Raw genomic sequence first — 18,908 nt, forward strand, 5'->3', positions numbered from 1 at the left:
GGCTGTGGGGAAATGGCCCAGGAAACAGATGGTGAGGGTTGGAAGTGATGCAGTGCATGACTGCTGCCTCCCCCCGTTTAACCATAGTTGCCACTGACACAGGAAGCTAGACCCGAGACTGCAGCCTAACACTGAGGCAAGTGGCTGGACAGAGGACTGTTGACCCCCATTGCCGCCTGGAAGGGTAGGGGGAGGGGAGAGAACTGAGTGGGGCACAGCTGGAGGGCTGTGTCCAGAAGAGGACACCACAATCCTGAGAGTGACACAGGTATTGACAGAAGCAATGACAGAGAGATGCCACTAGATGAGGGTGCACTGGTGAACCAGAGCTAATTCCCAGGATGGCAAGCAGGAGGGGCCGCAGTGGTGAGTTGTGCCCCATCACAAGCCAGATTTTCAAAAAAGATCACCACCCAGCAGACCTCATTGTTCTGGGATCTGCTAGGTGCTGAGGACTTTTGAAAAGCCCAAATGTAGAAAAATACTCTTTGTGCTTCTTGTGGCTGAAGACGCAAACTGTCATTTACACAAGAAGCTACACAAACAAACTAGGCAAGTCTTTCTTATATTCCCTTTTCCTTCCTTGTTCATTTAATTATGATTCTCAACATTTCTCTATTAAATTGAAGAACATGGGCTCTAACAACATCATGCTAGACTATCTAAATGCTAGAATATCTAAACAAAGATTGGATAGATTCATGAAGGAAGAACTTGATTTATATTTCAGTAGGTTCAAATACTTTTGACATGGTAGTTTTATTATAATTATTTTTGTGTCAAATCAATTTCTAGAATTGTTTATATACCTGTAATGTACTTTTCTACTCAGATTCTGCATCAAGCTAACCCATTTCTACCATAATCTTTTGAAATTAAAGCAACAGTCACCATTTTCTTCTGCTGGGAAGTCCCTATGGGAATGGATCAGCTTTCAAGTCCTGCCTCTCAGCAGCTGTTCCCCCAGCAAGTTCCCTCCCAACCATGTCAAGAGGACTGCCACAGGTTTCAGATAGAGAAGCCATTTTCATGCCAGTTTTGGCAAGTACTTGCACATTTTCATAGGTACAGCCCTATAGGATCTGTTTGCTCTCAGGTTATCATTTCCAGTTGCCAAGATACTGCCATCACAAAGTAGCAGATGTCAAACAGCTCTGTTAATCTAATTTGGTTAAACTTGCATCTGTGTTTCCACCTCATTCAGCTCAGGGAGCTGTTAACGTTGAATTAAAATTGGCAATCTAGTAAACAACACGGTTCACTGTTGTAAGCTTAAGTCAGTTTTCAGGACATTTTCTGTGCATATGCAGCTTGATATGTGTTAGCAAACGCATTTTGTTTGAACTCTGTACTAAATTCCCTTTTTGCAGCCACTCTACCTTCTCCCTATACTTCAGTGCCCTCTTTTAAAATGAAAATTACATTTGCAAGTAGGCATTATAAGGGTTAACTGGGCTTAAGTCTTCCTGAGAGCAACAGGTGTAATACTTATGCACATATGTAATCTGTGAAGATGAGAAACATCCATGAAATGTAGATTAGGGTGTGTCATAAATATAAGGGGAAGGGTAAACACTTTTAAAATCTCTCCTGGCCAGAGGAAAAACCCTTTCACCTGTAAAGGGTTAAGAAGCTAGGATAACCTCGCTGGGCCTGACCACAATGACCAATGAGGAGACAAGATACTTTCAAAGCTGGAGCAGGGGAGAAACAAAGGGTCTGGGTCTGTCTGTGTGATGCTTTTGCCAGGGACAGAACAGGAATGGAGTCTTAGAACTTAGTAAGTAATCTAGCTTGATATGCGTTAGATTCTGTTTGTTTAAATGGCTGAGAAAATAAGCTGTGCTGAATGGAATGGATATTCCTGTCTTTGTGTCTATTTGTAACTAAGTTTTGCCTAGAGGGATTCTCTATGTTTTGAATCTAATTACCCTGTAAGGTATTTACCATCCAGATTTTACAGAGGTGATTCTTTTTTACTTTTTCTTCTATTAAAATTCTTCTTTTAAGAAACTGGATGCTTTTTCATTGTTCTTAAGATCCAAGGATTTGGGTCTGTGGTCACCTATGCAAATTGGTGAGGATTTTTATCAAACCTTCCCCAGAAAGGGGGGTGCAAGGTTTTGGTGAGGATTTTGGGGGGAAAGACGTTTCCAAATGGGCTCTTTCTTAATAAAAAAAATACCGGTTAGACGTTTGGTGGTGGCAGCGAAAGTCCAAGGGCAAAAGGTAAAATAGTTTGTACCTTGGGGAAGTTTTAACCTAAGCTGGTAAAAGTAAGCTTAGGAGGTTTTCATGCAGGTCCCCACATCTGTACCCTAGAGTTCAGAGTGGGGAAGGAACCTTGACAGGGTGCCATCTACCTGTTTTATTGTTGCCATTCTAGTGCATGCTCTTCCTTTCAACATAACATTATAATTAAGGCTATGTTTTAGTTATGGGTATTTTTAGTAAAAGTCATGGACTGGTCACAGGCAGTAAACAAAAATTCACGGCCCATGACCTCTCCATGACTTTTACTAAAGATACCAGTGAATAAAACTGGAGGTGCTGCCCGGGGCCCCCGTGGGTGCTGGGGAAGGGTAGCCTGGCTGCTGGGAGGGGTGGAAGCAGGCAGAGGTGTGAGGCCCAGGACCCCCACTGATGCTGGGTGGGCCCGGCTGGAATTGTCCCCGCAGGGGAGCTCATTCCTGCCACCATGGAATGGCTAAACAGGAGATCTTACAGCAACAAAGCTGCAGTGGTAGAGCTGTGCCGCTGTAAGTTCTGTAGTGTAGCCATAACCTTAGAAATGTAGGTTTGGAATCTAATCAAATCCCTTGCACTGAGGCGGGAATAAGTATTATCTAGACCATTCCTTACATTGTGTTTGTCTAACCTGTTCTTGAAATCCTCCAATGATGGAGATTCCACAACCTCCATAAATTTGTTCCAATGCTTAATCACCCCGACAGGAATTTTTTTTCTAATGTCTAACCTAAATCTCCTTTGGTGCAGATTAAGCCCACTACTTTTTGTCCTATCCTCAGTGATTAAGGAGAACAGTCGTTTACTATCCTCCTCTTTACAACTTTTATGTACTTGAGGACTCTTATCATGTTCCTCCTCAGTCTTCTCTTCCCCAGACTAAACAAACTTTTTTTTTCAGTCTTTTCTTGTAGGTCATGTTTCTAGACCTTTATCGTTTTTGTTCCTCTCCTCTGCGCTTGGTCAAGTTTCTCCACATCCTTCCTGAAGTTGGTGCCCAGAACTGGACACAGTACTCTGGCTGAGGCCTTGTCAGTGCTGAGTAGAGTGGAAGAATTATTTCTTGTGTCTTGCTTATAGCACTCTGGCTAATATATCTCAGAATTATATTCACTTTTTTTTTTTTTTTGCAACACAATTACATTGTTGAGTCATATTTAGTTTGTGTTCCTCTATAACCCCCAGATCCATTTCTGCAGTATTCCTTCCTAGGAAGTCATTTCCCATTGTGTATTTGTGCAACTGATTATTCCTTCCTACTTTACATTTGTCCTTATTGAAACTTATCCTATTTATTTCAGACCATTTCTCCGGTTTGTCAAGATCATTTTGAATTCTAATCCTGTCCTTGAAAGCATTTTCAGCTTCTCCCACCTTGGTATTATCCCCAAAGTTTATGTGTACTCTCTATGCCGCCATCCAAATAATTTATGAAGATATTGAATAGAACCAGACCCAGGACAGATCCTGGCAGGACCCCACTTGAGATACACTTCTAGCTTTATTGTGAATCCAGTGTTCCCTCTAATTTTTCCCATTCATGTGTGAAATGAATTTTGTTATGTTCACCACCTCCATATTGGTGTACATAACAAAATTCATGTGGTGGGGTTGGGGACCTGTGGGGAGGGCTGGGAGTGCGGGCTCTGGGCTGGGGATGAGGATGAGGGGCTCGGGGCTGGGGCAGAGGGAGCTCAGGGGGTGAGGGCTCTGGATGGGGGTGTGGGCTCTCGGGTGGGGCTGGGGATAAGGGACTCGGGCTCAGGCAGAGGGTTGGGGTGTTGGGGGTAGGGCTCCAGCTGCTTGTTCGAGCTCTGGGTGTGGCCGGGAATAAGGGCCTTCAGGCTGAGACAGAGGTTTGGGGTGTGGGGGGGTTGAGGATTCTGGCTGGGGAGGGTGGTGGGCTTGGGCAGAGGGTTGGGGTGCAGGGTGTGAGGGTTTCTGGTCTCCCATGTTTAAGAAGGATGAATTAAAACTGGAACAGGTATAGAGAAGGGCTACTAGGATGATCTGAGGAATGGAAAACTTGTCTTATGAAAGGAGACTCAAGGAGCTTGGCTTGTTTAACCTAACTAAGAGAAGGTTGAGGGGAGATATGATTGCTCTCTATAAATATATCAGAGGGATAAATACCGGAGAGGGAGAGGAATTATTTAAGCTCAGTACCAATGTGGACACAAGAACAAATAGATATAAACTGGCCACTAGGAAGTTTAGACTTGAAATTAGACGAAGGTTTCTAACCATCGGAGGAGTCAACTTTTGGAATAGCCTTCCAAGGAAGCCGTGGGGGCAAAAGATCTATCTGGCTTTAAGATTAAACTCGATAAGTTTATGGAGGAGATGGTATGATGGGATAACATGTTTTTGGTAATTAAATATTCATGGTAAATAGGCCTGTGATGGGATATTAGATGGGGTGGGATCTGAGTTACCCAGGAAAGAATTTTCTGTAGTATCTGGCTGGTGAATCTTGCCCATATGCTCAGAGGTTAGCTGATCGCCATATTTGGGGTCGGGAAGGAATTTTCCTCCAGGGCAGATTGGAAGAGGCCCTGGTGGTTTTTTGCCTTCCTCTGTAGCATGGGGCACGGGTCACTTGCTGGAGGATTCTCTGTTTCTTGAAGTCTTTAAACCACGATTTGAGGACTTCAATAGCTCAGACATAGGTGAGAGGTTTTTTGCAGGAGTGGTGGGTGAAATTCTGTGGCCTGTGTTGTGCAGGAGGTCAGACTAGATGATCATAATGGTCCCTTCTGACCTAAATATCTATGAATCTATGTATGGATTCAGTATTATGTAACCTGAAGATAATGGCTGATATACATTAAATCCTAAGGATAGCTTATTACAGGAGTGGCTACAGGCATTTTCTTTGGTGTAAGATCCAGAGTACTAGTGGATCTTGGATAAGTGACAGGTCTCTTTGGATGGGGAGCAACCTGAATATTTTGTGATTTATTTATTTGTTTGGTATAAGTGACCGTTTATTGCTAAATCCAGCTTGTCTGAGTGACAAAATAGACTGGAGAGCCTAAACGACTGTCCATGATAAGATTGTTACAGTTCATATTTACTACTGGGCTGGTGAATTCTAATTATAGAACGCACTACCAGTATGGGGTGTCTGCCTGGTTTTTGACAGTCTTCCCTGAAGTAGGCATTCATGATTGTGAGCCACTCCATGCAGCGTGACAGACATCATATAATTTAATAGAGGGTATGTGTTTGTTTCACCCAGTTTCACTACTTTAAATTCATTATTCAAAAATATATTAGTGGTGTATGTACATGTATCAGATTTGGATTTATGACAGTACAATTTATAATGTAATTTCTTCTTTACAGTTTTCGGAGTAACAGCCGTGTTAGTCTGTATTCGCAAAAAGAAAAGGAGTACTTGTGGCACCTTAGAGACTAACCAATTTATTTGAGCATGAGCTTTCGTGAGCTATAGCTCACTTACACTTCTTTACAGTGTCCTTTCCTTTGCTCCAGCTGAAACAAACTAGTACTGCTAATGGTAAATGATACTGTTGGCCAGTTACACTGCTGCTTATATACCTGTATTGGCATCCCTATTAGTTACATACTGATAGTACAAATAGTTAGTTTCATTAATGAAATAGAGTGTAACAACAGTTTTGCTCCAGTAACATTTATTTCTTAATTAAAGGATCATTCACTGTGGTGTGCTACACAGAACAAAAAGTACTAGGTGAATGACCAAGGGAAGAGATGCCTCTAGTTTACTTTATAATTTAGCATTAACGTGAATTGCAATGAAAGGATCTTCAGCCTGGTTGCTAATCTGGAAATTGGCAATACCATTAGAAGCAACAGAGATTTTTGTTCCAGTACAGGAGTTGCCCGCCTTTTGCCCAGAAATAACATCACAGTAAGTGCCAGCAGGAAGGCCAGTCTGCAAATTTACATTCAACCACCTATGTATAAAAACAGATTGAAAAGGAGTAAGTGGTAATTCAGACTCTTTAATACAGATTTCTCTGCAAATGTCATGCTAACCTGTGGCCCATGGGATGGTACTACAAGGCTAGATGGGTTTTAGTCTTCTGTCTGGTCTTTTACTCTTTTTGGCCAGTGGGATTGGGAGTGCTGGTATTGGAAGCATACTCAGTCTACTGTGACTTCTCTAGCCAAAGTAAGAGCAACAGTGATGAATTCAAAGGGTTCAGGGCAGTCTTCAAAGGCAGTTCACAGGGTTGCGGCACCATGAAGCCTTGCATTGGTCAGCATGAATCAGACAGGGAGTTCCCTGTCACTCATTAGAACAAAAGCCTCATATATTCAGAGGTGCAAGTAAGCCCGTACTGCAAGAACAGGTATACAGCCAACCATAACAGTGGTGGCCAGGAGCCCCATGGCTTCAGCAGCGATTTAAAGGGCCTGGGGCTTCCAGCTGCCACTACTGTGCCAGCAGCCAGAGCCCTGGGCCCTTGAAATTGCTGCCAGAGCCCTGGGGTAGCGGCGGTGGCCAGAGGCTCTGGCGGCAATTTTAAGATTAAATTTAAGTCACTGCCAGAGTCCTGGGGTAGCACTAGCGGTGGCAGCCAGGAGCCCCAGGCCCTTTAAATCGCCACCAGGCCCCGCTGAAGAGTTGGCTGGGGGAGTCTGGCCCCAGGCCCTCCCCACCTTGCTCAGGACCCCGGCCGCCCTGCATACCGGTATGTCCCTTAAATTACTTTCACTCCTGCATATATTTCTGGGATACTACTCTCATAACAGGCATAACCACCCCTGAAGCCACAGAAATTTCACCTAAGGCCTGGTCTACACTTAAAATTTAGATTGGCCTGCCTACATTGCTCCAGGGTGCGAAAAATCCTTCCACTGACACCATAGTTAAGCCGACCTAAACCTTGGCGTAGACATGACTAGGACCATGCAAAAATTCTTCCATTGACATAACTACCATTGCTTTGAAAGGTGGATTAACTACCGTGGTGGAAAAATCCCTTCTGTCACTGTAGGAAGTGTCTACACTGTTGCACAGTTGCAGCACACTAGCTGTATGCCTGTAGTGTAGACATGGCTTACATCTCCCAGGGCAAATTTAGGCCCCTAGCAATAAGAGAACACAAACTCAGACTGTTACTGTATTTACCAGCTTTGATAGCATGTTCAGTTTTTAGTTCAGACTCAATGTTTTGACTTTTCATTATCACTTCTGTACATATATTGTTCTTTTCCCTCTCCCTAAGTCTCACCCGAAATGACCTTTTCTGATAATCCCACTGATGCACCTTGGCAGACTGCGGATTTCATAGGACTTTTTTCTGGCAATGTCATACTCTTTATGGCTTCCACTGAGTCTCAAATTCCCAAAGTCTCTTTCTGCACCTCTGACATGAGAGGAGCCAAGAAGAGCACAGCACCAATCCTAACAAACTGCCACCCCTTATGAGACTCCCCAAAGACTCTAGTGAATATCCAGAGGGATTGAAGGCATTGCTGGGGACAAAATGCCTTTTGTATTGGAGAGGGAGGCATTTAACTGAAGTGATTCAAACCTTAACACGGATAACACCAAGAGCAATTCAGTGAATAGTGCTCAAAAGCGGAGAATCCCATCCCTATAATCATCTAATCTAGTCATCAACTCTTCTCCTCTCTGCAGACCTAACCCAATCCCACCTTCATGGCCTTTTGGAGAGCATCCCAACCTGACTGACATATTACTTATTACTGACATGTTAAATCTCCACCCATTTCTTTCCACCTTTTAGCTCATGGCTAGTTACCTCTCACACCTGCATGGTCATGCATTCCTGACTGACCAACCTTCACTGCCGGGTATGAATCCAGTGATCAGGAATCAGTGGCAGACTGGTGTGTTGCTTAGGAAGCTAATGTTGGGTTTTGAAAAGTGTTTCTGGGAGAGGGCAGGTGGTAGGTTTGGATTTGCAACAGGTAAAAGCCAAGATCTGTCCCATGACAAAGTTGTCACATATCCTCTCTGTAGCTATCATGTTTCTGAAGATATTCACTCCTCCCACTTACCAGTCATCGTTATTAAAGACAATGAATCCTCTGTTACCACGCCCAAAAGCCACTTGATTGCTGCCGTTGTCCCACCAGTTTGAGAAAGGCTGGCCATCAACCACATTACGGAAAATAACCATGTTCCTGAAAATACAACAAATAGGCTTGACTTCAGTTGAAATATCCTCACTTCAGTTAAAGATATATTGCAAACTGCATCCTCTTTATTTAATTTCTCTCTACAGTGTCCTACCTTATTTGACGCCACCTGTGTTCACAGACCCAACCGTTGCCACAAGTGCTATCTGCATTGATTGAAACAGCTTTGGTTGAACCATCACCATGGCTTGGTGGTCCTATCCAGTCATTAACATCCTTGTTGATAAATGTAAAATTATAAAAGTTAAATGTTCTATCTTGGAAAAAGGCCATACATAGGAAACAGGATAGCATTCATTCTTGTTCAGAGAGTCAACACAAGGCTTATTCATACCACTCCTACCCTAAGGATGTTAATGGGAATTAAGTAGTGCATAGACCCAGTGCTGTCTCTCTACACAGGGGTGAAGTTCATCCTAAGAGTCTTGTGAATTTATTTTCAACTGTTAGAAACCTACCTTTCCATTCTGGAAATTTCTTGTCCAGCGGTAACTTGACATTATACGTGTGAATCCATAAGGATGAGAAAGCATGAAACCAACTGCCATTTTATATAGTCTGTAAACCAAAGAGTAATGAGACGTGTGAAGATACACTGTCTTTGTTAGGAGAAAAGTAATAAGAACCTCACACAGCCAACAGCGTTCCTTACCTGGCATCCCAGAAGGTTAGAATAGAAGCTCCTCCAGCACCATGTCCCCTTTGGTTGTCATGATTATCCACAAAGACAAGGGCTCTGTTAGAAGCCATGAAACCCCAGCCTTCTCCCCAATTCCTAAACAAACAAACAATGAGTCAAACACATGGACACTACTATTTCAACTATTGCAGGAATCTAACAATGAATCCAAATGCTATATACTTTAAATAGGACATCTTTTCTCCATTCCATTTGCGGATGACTGTCCCCAGTTTCGCACCATATTTGAATTCAGTCACTCGGCCATTTCCCAAGTAGTCACTGGCTTTAATTGCCTCTCCACCCAAGTCAATTACCTAGCAGAAGTAAGAAAAAGCTGTTAACACATTCCTAGCTATTTAAAAAGCAATACAATAAACACTAGTTCTGGGTCTCTATTATAAGAGAAATAATTTGAGCAAGTAAACCAAACACATTTATTGTTACTACCTAAAGCAACCTAAATTCAATGTAATGAACAACATTGCAAATGTCTTATTTTGTATATAGCAAGCATGGTTAGCACTTGTGGGTGTTAAAAGAATTGCCCTGGTGCCAGAAAGCTTAGTCTGAGAATTCGAGAGACATTTGAGGAAAAACCGCCCCAAACTTTTTCTACTGTGAGTAATTAGTGTCAACTTTTTAAACAGCCATTTAGAGAGAGTAAAGTATTCTATTTTTTATTTTTTTAAATCAAAGCTCTATCAGCTTAGAGCCTACACAAAATAAATGCTATGGTCTTTCTGTTGGCTCTGCAGTAGAAGTTAGTTAACTTTCCTAGAATTTCCTAGACCTGTACATATTAAAAAGCCCTGGAAAACTGTTCAATTAAGATTTCCAAGGGGTTTTGGAAAGCTCCCGTGTCAGCATAGAAGACTAAAAGTGGGATTCCTAAGTGGCAAAGGTTAGACTCCATAGGGAATATTATTGCTTGATTTGCCACTTCCTTAGACTTTGTGTCATCATTTGCACCTGTGTAGAGCAAATGCATAAATATCTGCATGCAGAAGACAGTTTGATTTCAAAACAAAAGCACTTATTTGTATATGCAAACTGATGATCATGTAAAATTAAATAATTTAAAATTTAGCCCTTAAATCTTTCATTCATATAGGGCATGATTTTGATAAATAAACTTAATAAAGAGTACTGAGTACTCTTTATTAAGTTAAGCCTATGCTTAAGCACTCTGCTAGATTGAGTCCAGAGTGTTTAAAACCTTGTGCTTTGCAGGATCCAGCCCATACTGTATTTGTATTTTTATATAAAAGAACCCATTTCTGTACAGAGTGAAATTAAGAAAACGAGATTACCTCCTGGTAAATGAAAGGCTGCGTTCCTGAGGAAAACCATCGAGTATTTAGGTTTTTCAGTTTGTTTAAAAATGCCTTCATATCCCCAGGCCACATGTGCTTGGAAGCATCAATTCTGAAGCCTGCCACACCAATATCAATGAGGTTATTCATGTATTCAGCAACTTTTGAGCGCACATAGTCCTTCTCCAGGGCAAGATCAAGTAGACTAACGAGGCGGCAGTCACGGACCTGTTTTAAAAATTAGTTGAGATATCACCGAGTCATATGCCAAACTATACATTTTTGATTAAAATATATTCATTTTTAAAAAAAGAAAAGGAGTACTTGTGGCACCTTAGAGACTAACCAATTTATGTGAGCATAAGCTTTCGTGAGCTGTCGAAAGCTTATGCTCACATAAATTGGTTAGTCTCTAAGATGCCACAAGTACTCCTTTTCTTTTTGCGAATACAGACTAACATGGCTGTTACTCTGAAACCATTCATTTTTAACATATTTTTAATTTCATGTACTAAACCAGTTCAATCCACATGCCAAACCTGTTTTGAATAGAATTCCTTCAAAGTCAATACAGAAGAATGTACTCTGGAATGTATTATGTTTAGGTGGTGTGATTCTCGGGTCAGGCCAGGAAGTGAAGAAGATTGTCTGCAAATGTAGCTGCAATGTGAATTTAGGAAGGGAGACTGCACCATGGAATTTAGCAAACACAAGGAGCTAAAATCCCTAAATTTGGCTTGTCACCTACTGAATTACCAGCATCACTTGCTGCGGAACTGTGGGTTTTCTAAGGAGGTCTCCCATTAATAGTTACTGATTAGGCTGAAAGTTCCTTAGATGCTTAGGCAATAGCTTGAACACAACAGTGTCTTCATCAGTTAGGGGCGATCAGAACTACGTAACTAACAGGTGCATAAATAGGCGCATAACTCTAAGCATCAGAGAAGTCAATGGTCATACTCCCATGCTTAAATTTAGGCACATACTTTAAGTACCTTCTTGTACTGAGTGCATACTGCTCAGCTCAGACAAGGATCTTGTTATTTTTTTTTCCTTGTTAAGATGGTCATCCAACAGCAAAGACTAGTCAAGAAGATAGGAGGGAGGGGAAAGTAAAACCAGATACTTATATAGAAATTACCTGATTCACATCATTGTAATTTTCAATCTCTCCACTTCCAGTTTTACATTTACCATCGTTAAAGTCCAAGGATGAGTACGGGACAGATGGAAAATCTCTATTCCCTGCATTGAAATAACTTCCACAAGTAGCATGATTTCCAGAGCCGCCACCAGATCCACACATGTGGTTGACTACAGCGTCAACATAAATATGAACCTAGAGAGCAATGTTTGCACTTCAGTTTGTTTTTACAAAGGAGAGGGAAGTGACATTGTGAGTTTCGCTGACTGGATCACCTTTTATTCCTCCCATTTACATCCCTTCACCTTTTCTAACTTCTTTGCAGCCTTCTCCCTTCATTTGGAATAGGACAGTCAGCTATTCCGATCTGAAATCAGTTATTTCTCCCCACACTATTTCACCAGGAGGAAATCCACAGACACTTACTCCAACATTGTTGCACCTGGTCACCATGTCTTTAAATTCATTTTCATTTCCAGATCGTGTGCACAGTTTGTAGCTGATTGGCTGGTACCTTTCCCACCAGGGTCTCCAGGGGTTAGTAATTATAATATTTTCATTTGGAGGCGATATCTGGGAATGAAAGGACATCATTTCATAAACTAGTAATTATTTTGACATTTATTTGTATAAGCGCAGAGAGGGTGCTCAGTGCTGTACAACACACATGAGGAGCACAAACACAGATCACTGACACCAGTTTTACTCCTGATTTACACCGTAATCCAGCCCACTCTCTCCCACAAGGAGCTTGCTGTCACAAGATCTGATCCTGGGAGGACTCGGATTGAAATCAATGGGAGTTAAAGGAGCTCACCATCTCACAAAAGGTACCTAAGGACAGATTCCTTAAAGAAAGACAAAACCACCCTGGGAGACTGAAGTAATTTAGAAGTTTCTTTTTCAATGGAGATGACAAGTGTTAGTGGTTTTGCACATCACTGGAGAATAAATATGTCTGAAATGATAGTAAATAAGAAATAAATTGTTACTTTGTACTTGGAGGTATTAGAATGTAAATGACACATAGTGGAAAGCATGTGTTTTTTTTGGATCTGGCCCAGTGGGCACAAAGTAAAATCACCCCTTCAAAATGACTGGTCTAGGCACGTACCTGTCAACATTTCCTACTTCCATCACCGATTTTAATTGATAGTAACTCTGGTGCCTGTCCTCTGTGAACTAGACCTTTTACTCTGGTAAATAAATAATGCCAAAAGATGAAGAAATTTTACTGTCTACTAACATTAGAGGCTACATACCTGAACTCCACCAAATCCATTGGGTGCTAAATACCGTTCACATTCAAGAGCAATGTCAGCCCAACGCCATTCAAATAGGTGGACAATAGACGTCGTCCCAGACTTTGTATTTGGGTTGTATTGTGCCCAGCAAAGGCCAGCAGCTGCTAGCAGAAGAAGAACCTTCATTGTGCTGTAAGTGAGGGCTTGTGGTCTTCTTACTGGCTCTTTAAAGTCCTGCAAGAGGGTACAGTTCACATTACGTTTACATGTGACATATTTCACATGACTGCCTAGTATTTGGTTAACTAGCCATTTGTCATTTTATCTGATTGTGTCTGAAGTGCTCAACAGGTGAAGAGAAAACAAATTCTCATGCTAACAAACTTTAACTATAAATAAAACAAATTAGGCCTCTGTGTGTTTTTTTAAGGGTGGCAACACAGTTTTCCAGAGGTCTCTGGCATCTGTGAGTGCACATGGGGACACAAACTCATTGACTAAAAATAGATATGAACATGTCAGTGGCTTCAATAATTAGGAGTAAATGCTAAGCTGGGAGGATCGCTCTCACAGATCTAAAAGGCATCAATGGCATAGAATCAGAAATACTTAATATTAAACATCCATCTGCACTGCACCTCTAGAGGGCTCCATGATTTCTGAAAAGTCCAGAATTTCTCTCTCAGGGCTAAATTGCTGCCAGATAGGATAGATAGTCCTTGGGTGGGAAGGCATGGAACTATACTGCCCCAAGGGATACACAGGTGGCATTGTGCTTTGGCTGTTTTAAAATGTATTTTTCCCTGTAGCCTAAAAATATTTGAAGAAATTGTATTTTTCTGTAGTTTTGTGGGTTGCAAAAAAATGCATATTGGGTCCTTTATTGTAGCACTGGCTTAGCTGACATGAGCAGTCCCAAATTAAGCCAAGACATGCCTGAGTCAGTAATTGCTGAACAAACCCAAACATGTACTTTCTGAAACAATTAACTATTGTGACTGTCTTTACAGTAAATAAGGGAGATAACCACACTAGTTAGTGTCTATGTTTATAGTAGACAATGTAGTCAGAAACACCCTGAACTGATAAGCATATCTTATGCAATCTGCAAAGCAATTGATCTTTCCATGCAAGTATAGATGTTGGTAGCGAGGATAGGTGGTGTGTGGTATGACATGAATTGGAATTGTGGTATCCCCCTGTACCTAAAACCCTTGCATCTAGGCCTGGCTAGCATATGCAAAGAGCAGTTACATGCTTCATAAAGTAACCTGAGAATCAAGCTGTCTTCTGGATCCCAGAGAACTGGATGAAATGTTCTCCCAGAACTTGACAAGGCATTCTGGAAAAAACAAGTGGTAAAAGCTCAGAAGGAATCCCAACATATATAACAGTTTGGTGATCAACAAGGCTATAGTCACAGAAGTTAAATTCACCCTTATTTCTTCCGTATTGATTTAGTGGGAACAATTGAGTAGAATCAGAAAGAAAGAGGTTAATGCGACTTTGGTTAATATTTTACTACCTGGACTGATAGAGGCCTGAGAGGTCGTAGGGAATTATAAATGCATAGCTTTTTAAGGCTAAAGGGGCTCATTGGGATCAGCTAGTCTGACCTTCTGCATAATGCAGAACACAAATTTCACAAAAAAATCCGACATGAAGCCCAAAAACCTGTGGATGAACTAAAGCTTATCTTTTAGAAAGAGAGCAAATCTTAGCCAAAATGTGGAAGGGACTCAGAACAATAGGGAAATAACAGAACAGACCAGCTGAAATGATACAGCAGATATAAGGAGGGCGTGAGTCAGGTTTTTAGAGAGACAATGGCTATGTCTTTACTGCAAAAAAACCAAAACAAAACAAAACAAAAAACCCTGAAACAGGTTTTACCAATAGATATCTTTTAACAAGATATCTATCTTGATGGAAAAACATCTGTTCTTGCAGTGAAGACAAAGGCAATATGAATTTCAAGTAGATGCATCATATCATAGTCCCCCACTAAAACAAAGAGTAATAAAATTCCACAGTCTTAGTAAACAGATAGAAAAGTAAATATGAAGAAAATGTATTAAACTTCAAAAGAGACTCTGGAAGATGGAAAGCTTAACAATGTGAATGAATGACAGCCAGAAGTTGAGAAACTTTGTGAGACTCATTCTTTTACCAGGAATTTATTGGTCACGGGCAACTAACACACAAGCCTGGCTACATCACCAAAAAAAAAAAAGAACTGTATTTTTGCAAATACAGACTAACACAGCTGCTACTCTGAAACCTATCACAAGAACAGTAAGTTGTCAGAGAGCAGGCTCCGCTTTCCAGCAGTAAGCCTCCAACTGCTAACAGCCAGTATATGTTACTGTGATGGCTATAGATAAAAAATATATTCTCTAACTGGTCAAATTCACCTACCTTTTAAATCCAAACTCAAACTAAAAAAAACCTAAATGCTGAGATGGCCAGTGCTATAATCTGATCCCCAATGTACCTACATAGGGAACAGAAATTTGATACGGGGGTTGGGGGGGGTCTTCAGTCTAGCAAACAAAAGGTATAACAAGATCCAATGGCTAAAAATTGCCAGCATCAGGCTAGAAAAAAGAAGTGCAAGCTTTTAACAGTGGGGGTAATTATTAACCATTGGATCAATGTACCAGTGCTGTGGTGGAATCACCATCACTAGAGATTTTAAAATCGAGATTGGATGTTTTTCTAAAAGACATGCACTGGTTCAACCACAGCTACTGGCCTTGAAACTGGACTTAATTTAGGGGAGGCCTATGGCTTGTGTTATGCAGGCGGTCAGACACAATGATCACAAAAGTCCCTTCTGGCCTTAAAACTCTATTAATATTTTGACCTACAATTTCTAACATGGATGCCACAAAATTAAACTCAACTAGGCAGCTAAACCCTCATGGAGAAACTCAAATTAGTTGATGCAAGAGGAATGTAGATGCCTAGCATGCATCCAAGTAGGACCATTCTGACCCTGATGTAATAAAACAGCCTTCTGATGATATGCAAAAACATTTATAAAGACTGGTATTCTTTGTGCTTATCTCCCATCTGCCTTTCAAAGCAGACTAAGGCATTTGGACATCCAACTACCAAGCCAAGTTCCTTAGGCAACGTGGAAAAAAAAATCTAAGCTTCACTTACTATTTAACGCAGAAAGCATCTAGTGTAGAAGTGCGTGCGTGCGTACACACACACACACACACACGCTTACTTTTATTTTCTTGGAAATTTTCAATCACAGGCACTGGGAATTCTGTAGGTTTTCAGCTACCATGGAGATGGGTGCAGTACAAAAGCTTATCTTTGAAAAAACCAGTCTCGTTGTAGATAGGCTGCTGTACAGATTTTAGTGAATTTCTTAACACAAGTGCTTCATCATAGACTGTACGAGATGATGCTTTATTTTTAATATTATTCAAAACATTGTCAATGCAGAAAGGCAGCACAAACGGCTTTTAGTATTTAAAAATAAATAACTTGGTGTATCCGCTCTCCCAAGGGCTCATGTGGATCAAGCCTTCTCCCTGATGCTTGCTAGTTAGAGGGTCTTCTCTCCCACCCCAACCCCAACGGTAGCAACCTAGGTTCTTTGTTGTGCTGCCTGGTGCCACAAACCAAGGTGCATCCTCTCTGTGCCTAGGACACAAGCGGATGCTGTCCCTTGGAAAAATGACTAATACTCCTGTTCTTACCAAGGCTTCTGACCCAGAACATAAGAAATAGAATTCAATAATGGAACCCTAAACAAATTCAATGTCACACCCACAAAGAACAATGTAACAAAGGGGGACTTTATTGGGGAGAGGCAACAGAGATTCCAGAGACAAAAAATGTTAAATGCTAAAACATTAATAATACAACAAATTCCCCCCCTTCCACCATTCACAGCTGTATTTCAGCTCCTGGCACCTTACCAGGCAGCTGGATATGTGTGTAGTAACGCTGCAACCACTGGCTGGCTTAAAGAAAACAATAGGGCCTTCGTAAAGTACGATGAGTTGGCTCCTGGACCTATGGTCTCACCTGGCTCTAGGTCGCCAACACCAGCTGGGTCTGTGCCTCCCAGGATACTGGTATCCACAGGTCTCTAACTGCCTGACTTGACCAAAATTGAAACTAAACCTAGTCTCTTTATCACTGAGTCAGGCTGTCCTCTGCCTGAGGGGCTTAGCGGTCATGCCTCATTGTGGGCCCAGCAAACTGCTTGTAATAATTGCCTACTCACTCCATCACAAACCTCTCTAGTGCAGTGGCTCCCAAACTTGCCACACCGGTTTGTTTACCTGCCGCGTCCGCAGGTTCAGCCGATCGCGGCTCCCAGTGGCCGCAGTTCGCTGCTCCAGGCCAATGGGAGCTGCTGGAAGCGGCGGCCAGTATGTCCCTCGGCCCACGCTGCTTCCAGCAGCTCCCATTGGCCTGGAGCAGCGAACCGCGGCCACTGGGAGCCGCGATCGGCTGAACCTGCGGACGTGGCAGGTAAACAAACTGGCCGGGCCCACCAGGGGCTTTCCCTGCACAAGCGGCGGAACAAGTTTGGGAACCACTGCTCTAGTGGCTTTGCAGGACTTTTCAGTCTATTCTGTTCCTGTCTCAGACTTAAGTAGGCTGGGGAAAGGTGTCTGGAGGGCCTGGAGCATTGTTGTTGTAGGCCAGTGGGTGGATGAAGCAATGATCCCCAAACTGTGGGACATGCCCCCCATGAGGGGGCACGGTGCAAAATTGGGAGAGGGTGCAAAGGGGCCTGGGCCAGTTCCCACAGGGGAGGGAGCACCACCCAACCCCGCTACACACTAGGGTTGCCAATTTTCTAATAGCAGAAAACCCAACACACTTGCTCCCACAACCCCACCCCTTCTCCAAGGGCCCCCCGCCCCGCTCACTCCATCCCCTCTCCTTCCATCACTTGCTCTCAGCCCCCCCCCCCCCCCATCCCTCCAGCTCACTTGCTAATTTTCACAGCAAGGACCAAACAGCAACCAGGAGAAGGCCAGGAGCGGCAACAATTTGAATGTGGGAGATGGAACATGTGATTCAAATACCCTTCACCTCCCCAGGGAGAGATTTTAAACATTATTGTAAAATTAATTGCCCCCCAAAAGAGTCCCACTCACAATGAGCGAGACTAAAGAGACTATTTCAGGAGCTGATTTTTCTTGCTTTCACCAACTGTCCTGGTAGGGGATCCAGTAGTGCTGCAGCCTACCATACCTGACAATGAACTGTATACTTTGAAAAAAAGTTATGCTGTTCCATCTTTAATGACTAGTTAAATTGCATATATTGTCTATTAAAGCATATATTTAAACAATGTGAACAAATTTACATGATGGGAGTCTTAATGTTAACATTTCCTGACACTTACGTTTGCATATGTAACTTGAATATTGCATTGATGTTATTTAATTAATTCATTATAACTCTTCAATGTTAAGAAGGTAAGGTTGCATAAAATGTAATTCATGCTGCAGAAACTGATCCCCTCCCTATTTTGCCATCCTGCTAACCAATAGATTTGCTGGTGTTCTTCAAGTTTTTTCACCTGTACTGTGTGCCAAGTGATGATGTCACTGTCTCTGTTTTCTTCCAGCTTGCTGCACAGATCTTTGCTATGATGCGGGTTAGTCTGCCCCCATGATGTATGTGCCTCCTCAGAGAAGTCTCTAGGATAGTGGATTGTGTGTTGATGAGCCATTAATGCCGAGTAGCCATATCTTTGGTTGTGGGTGTTCCCAACCTCACAACATATTTCTGTAACACATGTAGTAATACTTCATACCTTCATGTACAAGGATAGTACATACAATCCAACAGGTTATTATTGTTCAACAGATCAAGACTGATACCTCACAAGACATGTACAAAACATATAATTATATGACAGTAGTGAATATGGGGGTTTCAGAGGGTCACAGGTTTGATGTGAAACAAGATCTTTTTCAATATTTTTGCATTGCCAAGGCTCTAACAGGTGCTGTTACAAGCTCTTGGGTCTGGGTCTTTCACTCCCTGATACAGCAGAGCCTGTGTGTGTGTTAGGTAGGGAGCAACATCAGCCTACAGTGCGTCGGTTTCTCTGCCTGCCTGAGTTT

General features: G+C 42.1%; 1 protein-coding gene across 1 annotated transcript; it reads right to left on the reverse strand.

Annotated features, from left to right (window-relative positions):
* Positions 1–5,657: 5,657 nt before the first annotated feature.
* On the reverse strand, positions 5,658–18,553 carry LOC125641010 (pancreatic alpha-amylase). The gene is made up of 12 exons (XM_048860290.2): positions 18,359–18,553; positions 14,064–14,134; positions 12,811–13,026; positions 11,975–12,121; positions 11,546–11,743; positions 10,402–10,632; positions 9,272–9,405; positions 9,062–9,184; positions 8,868–8,967; positions 8,504–8,625; positions 8,269–8,394; positions 5,658–6,191 (listed from the first exon to the last, which is right to left on the reverse strand). Exons 3-12 carry the CDS (start codon positions 12,976–12,978, stop codon positions 6,002–6,004), a joined length of 1,539 nt encoding a protein of 512 aa, XP_048716247.1. The 5' UTR covers positions 12,979–13,026; positions 14,064–14,134; positions 18,359–18,553; the 3' UTR covers positions 5,658–6,001.
* Positions 18,554–18,908: the final 355 nt, after the last annotated feature.

The sequence above is a fragment of the Caretta caretta genome, chromosome 8, assembly GCF_965140235.1.
Source record: "Caretta caretta isolate rCarCar2 chromosome 8, rCarCar1.hap1, whole genome shotgun sequence".
NCBI classification, from domain to species: Eukaryota; Metazoa; Chordata; order Testudines; family Cheloniidae; genus Caretta; species Caretta caretta.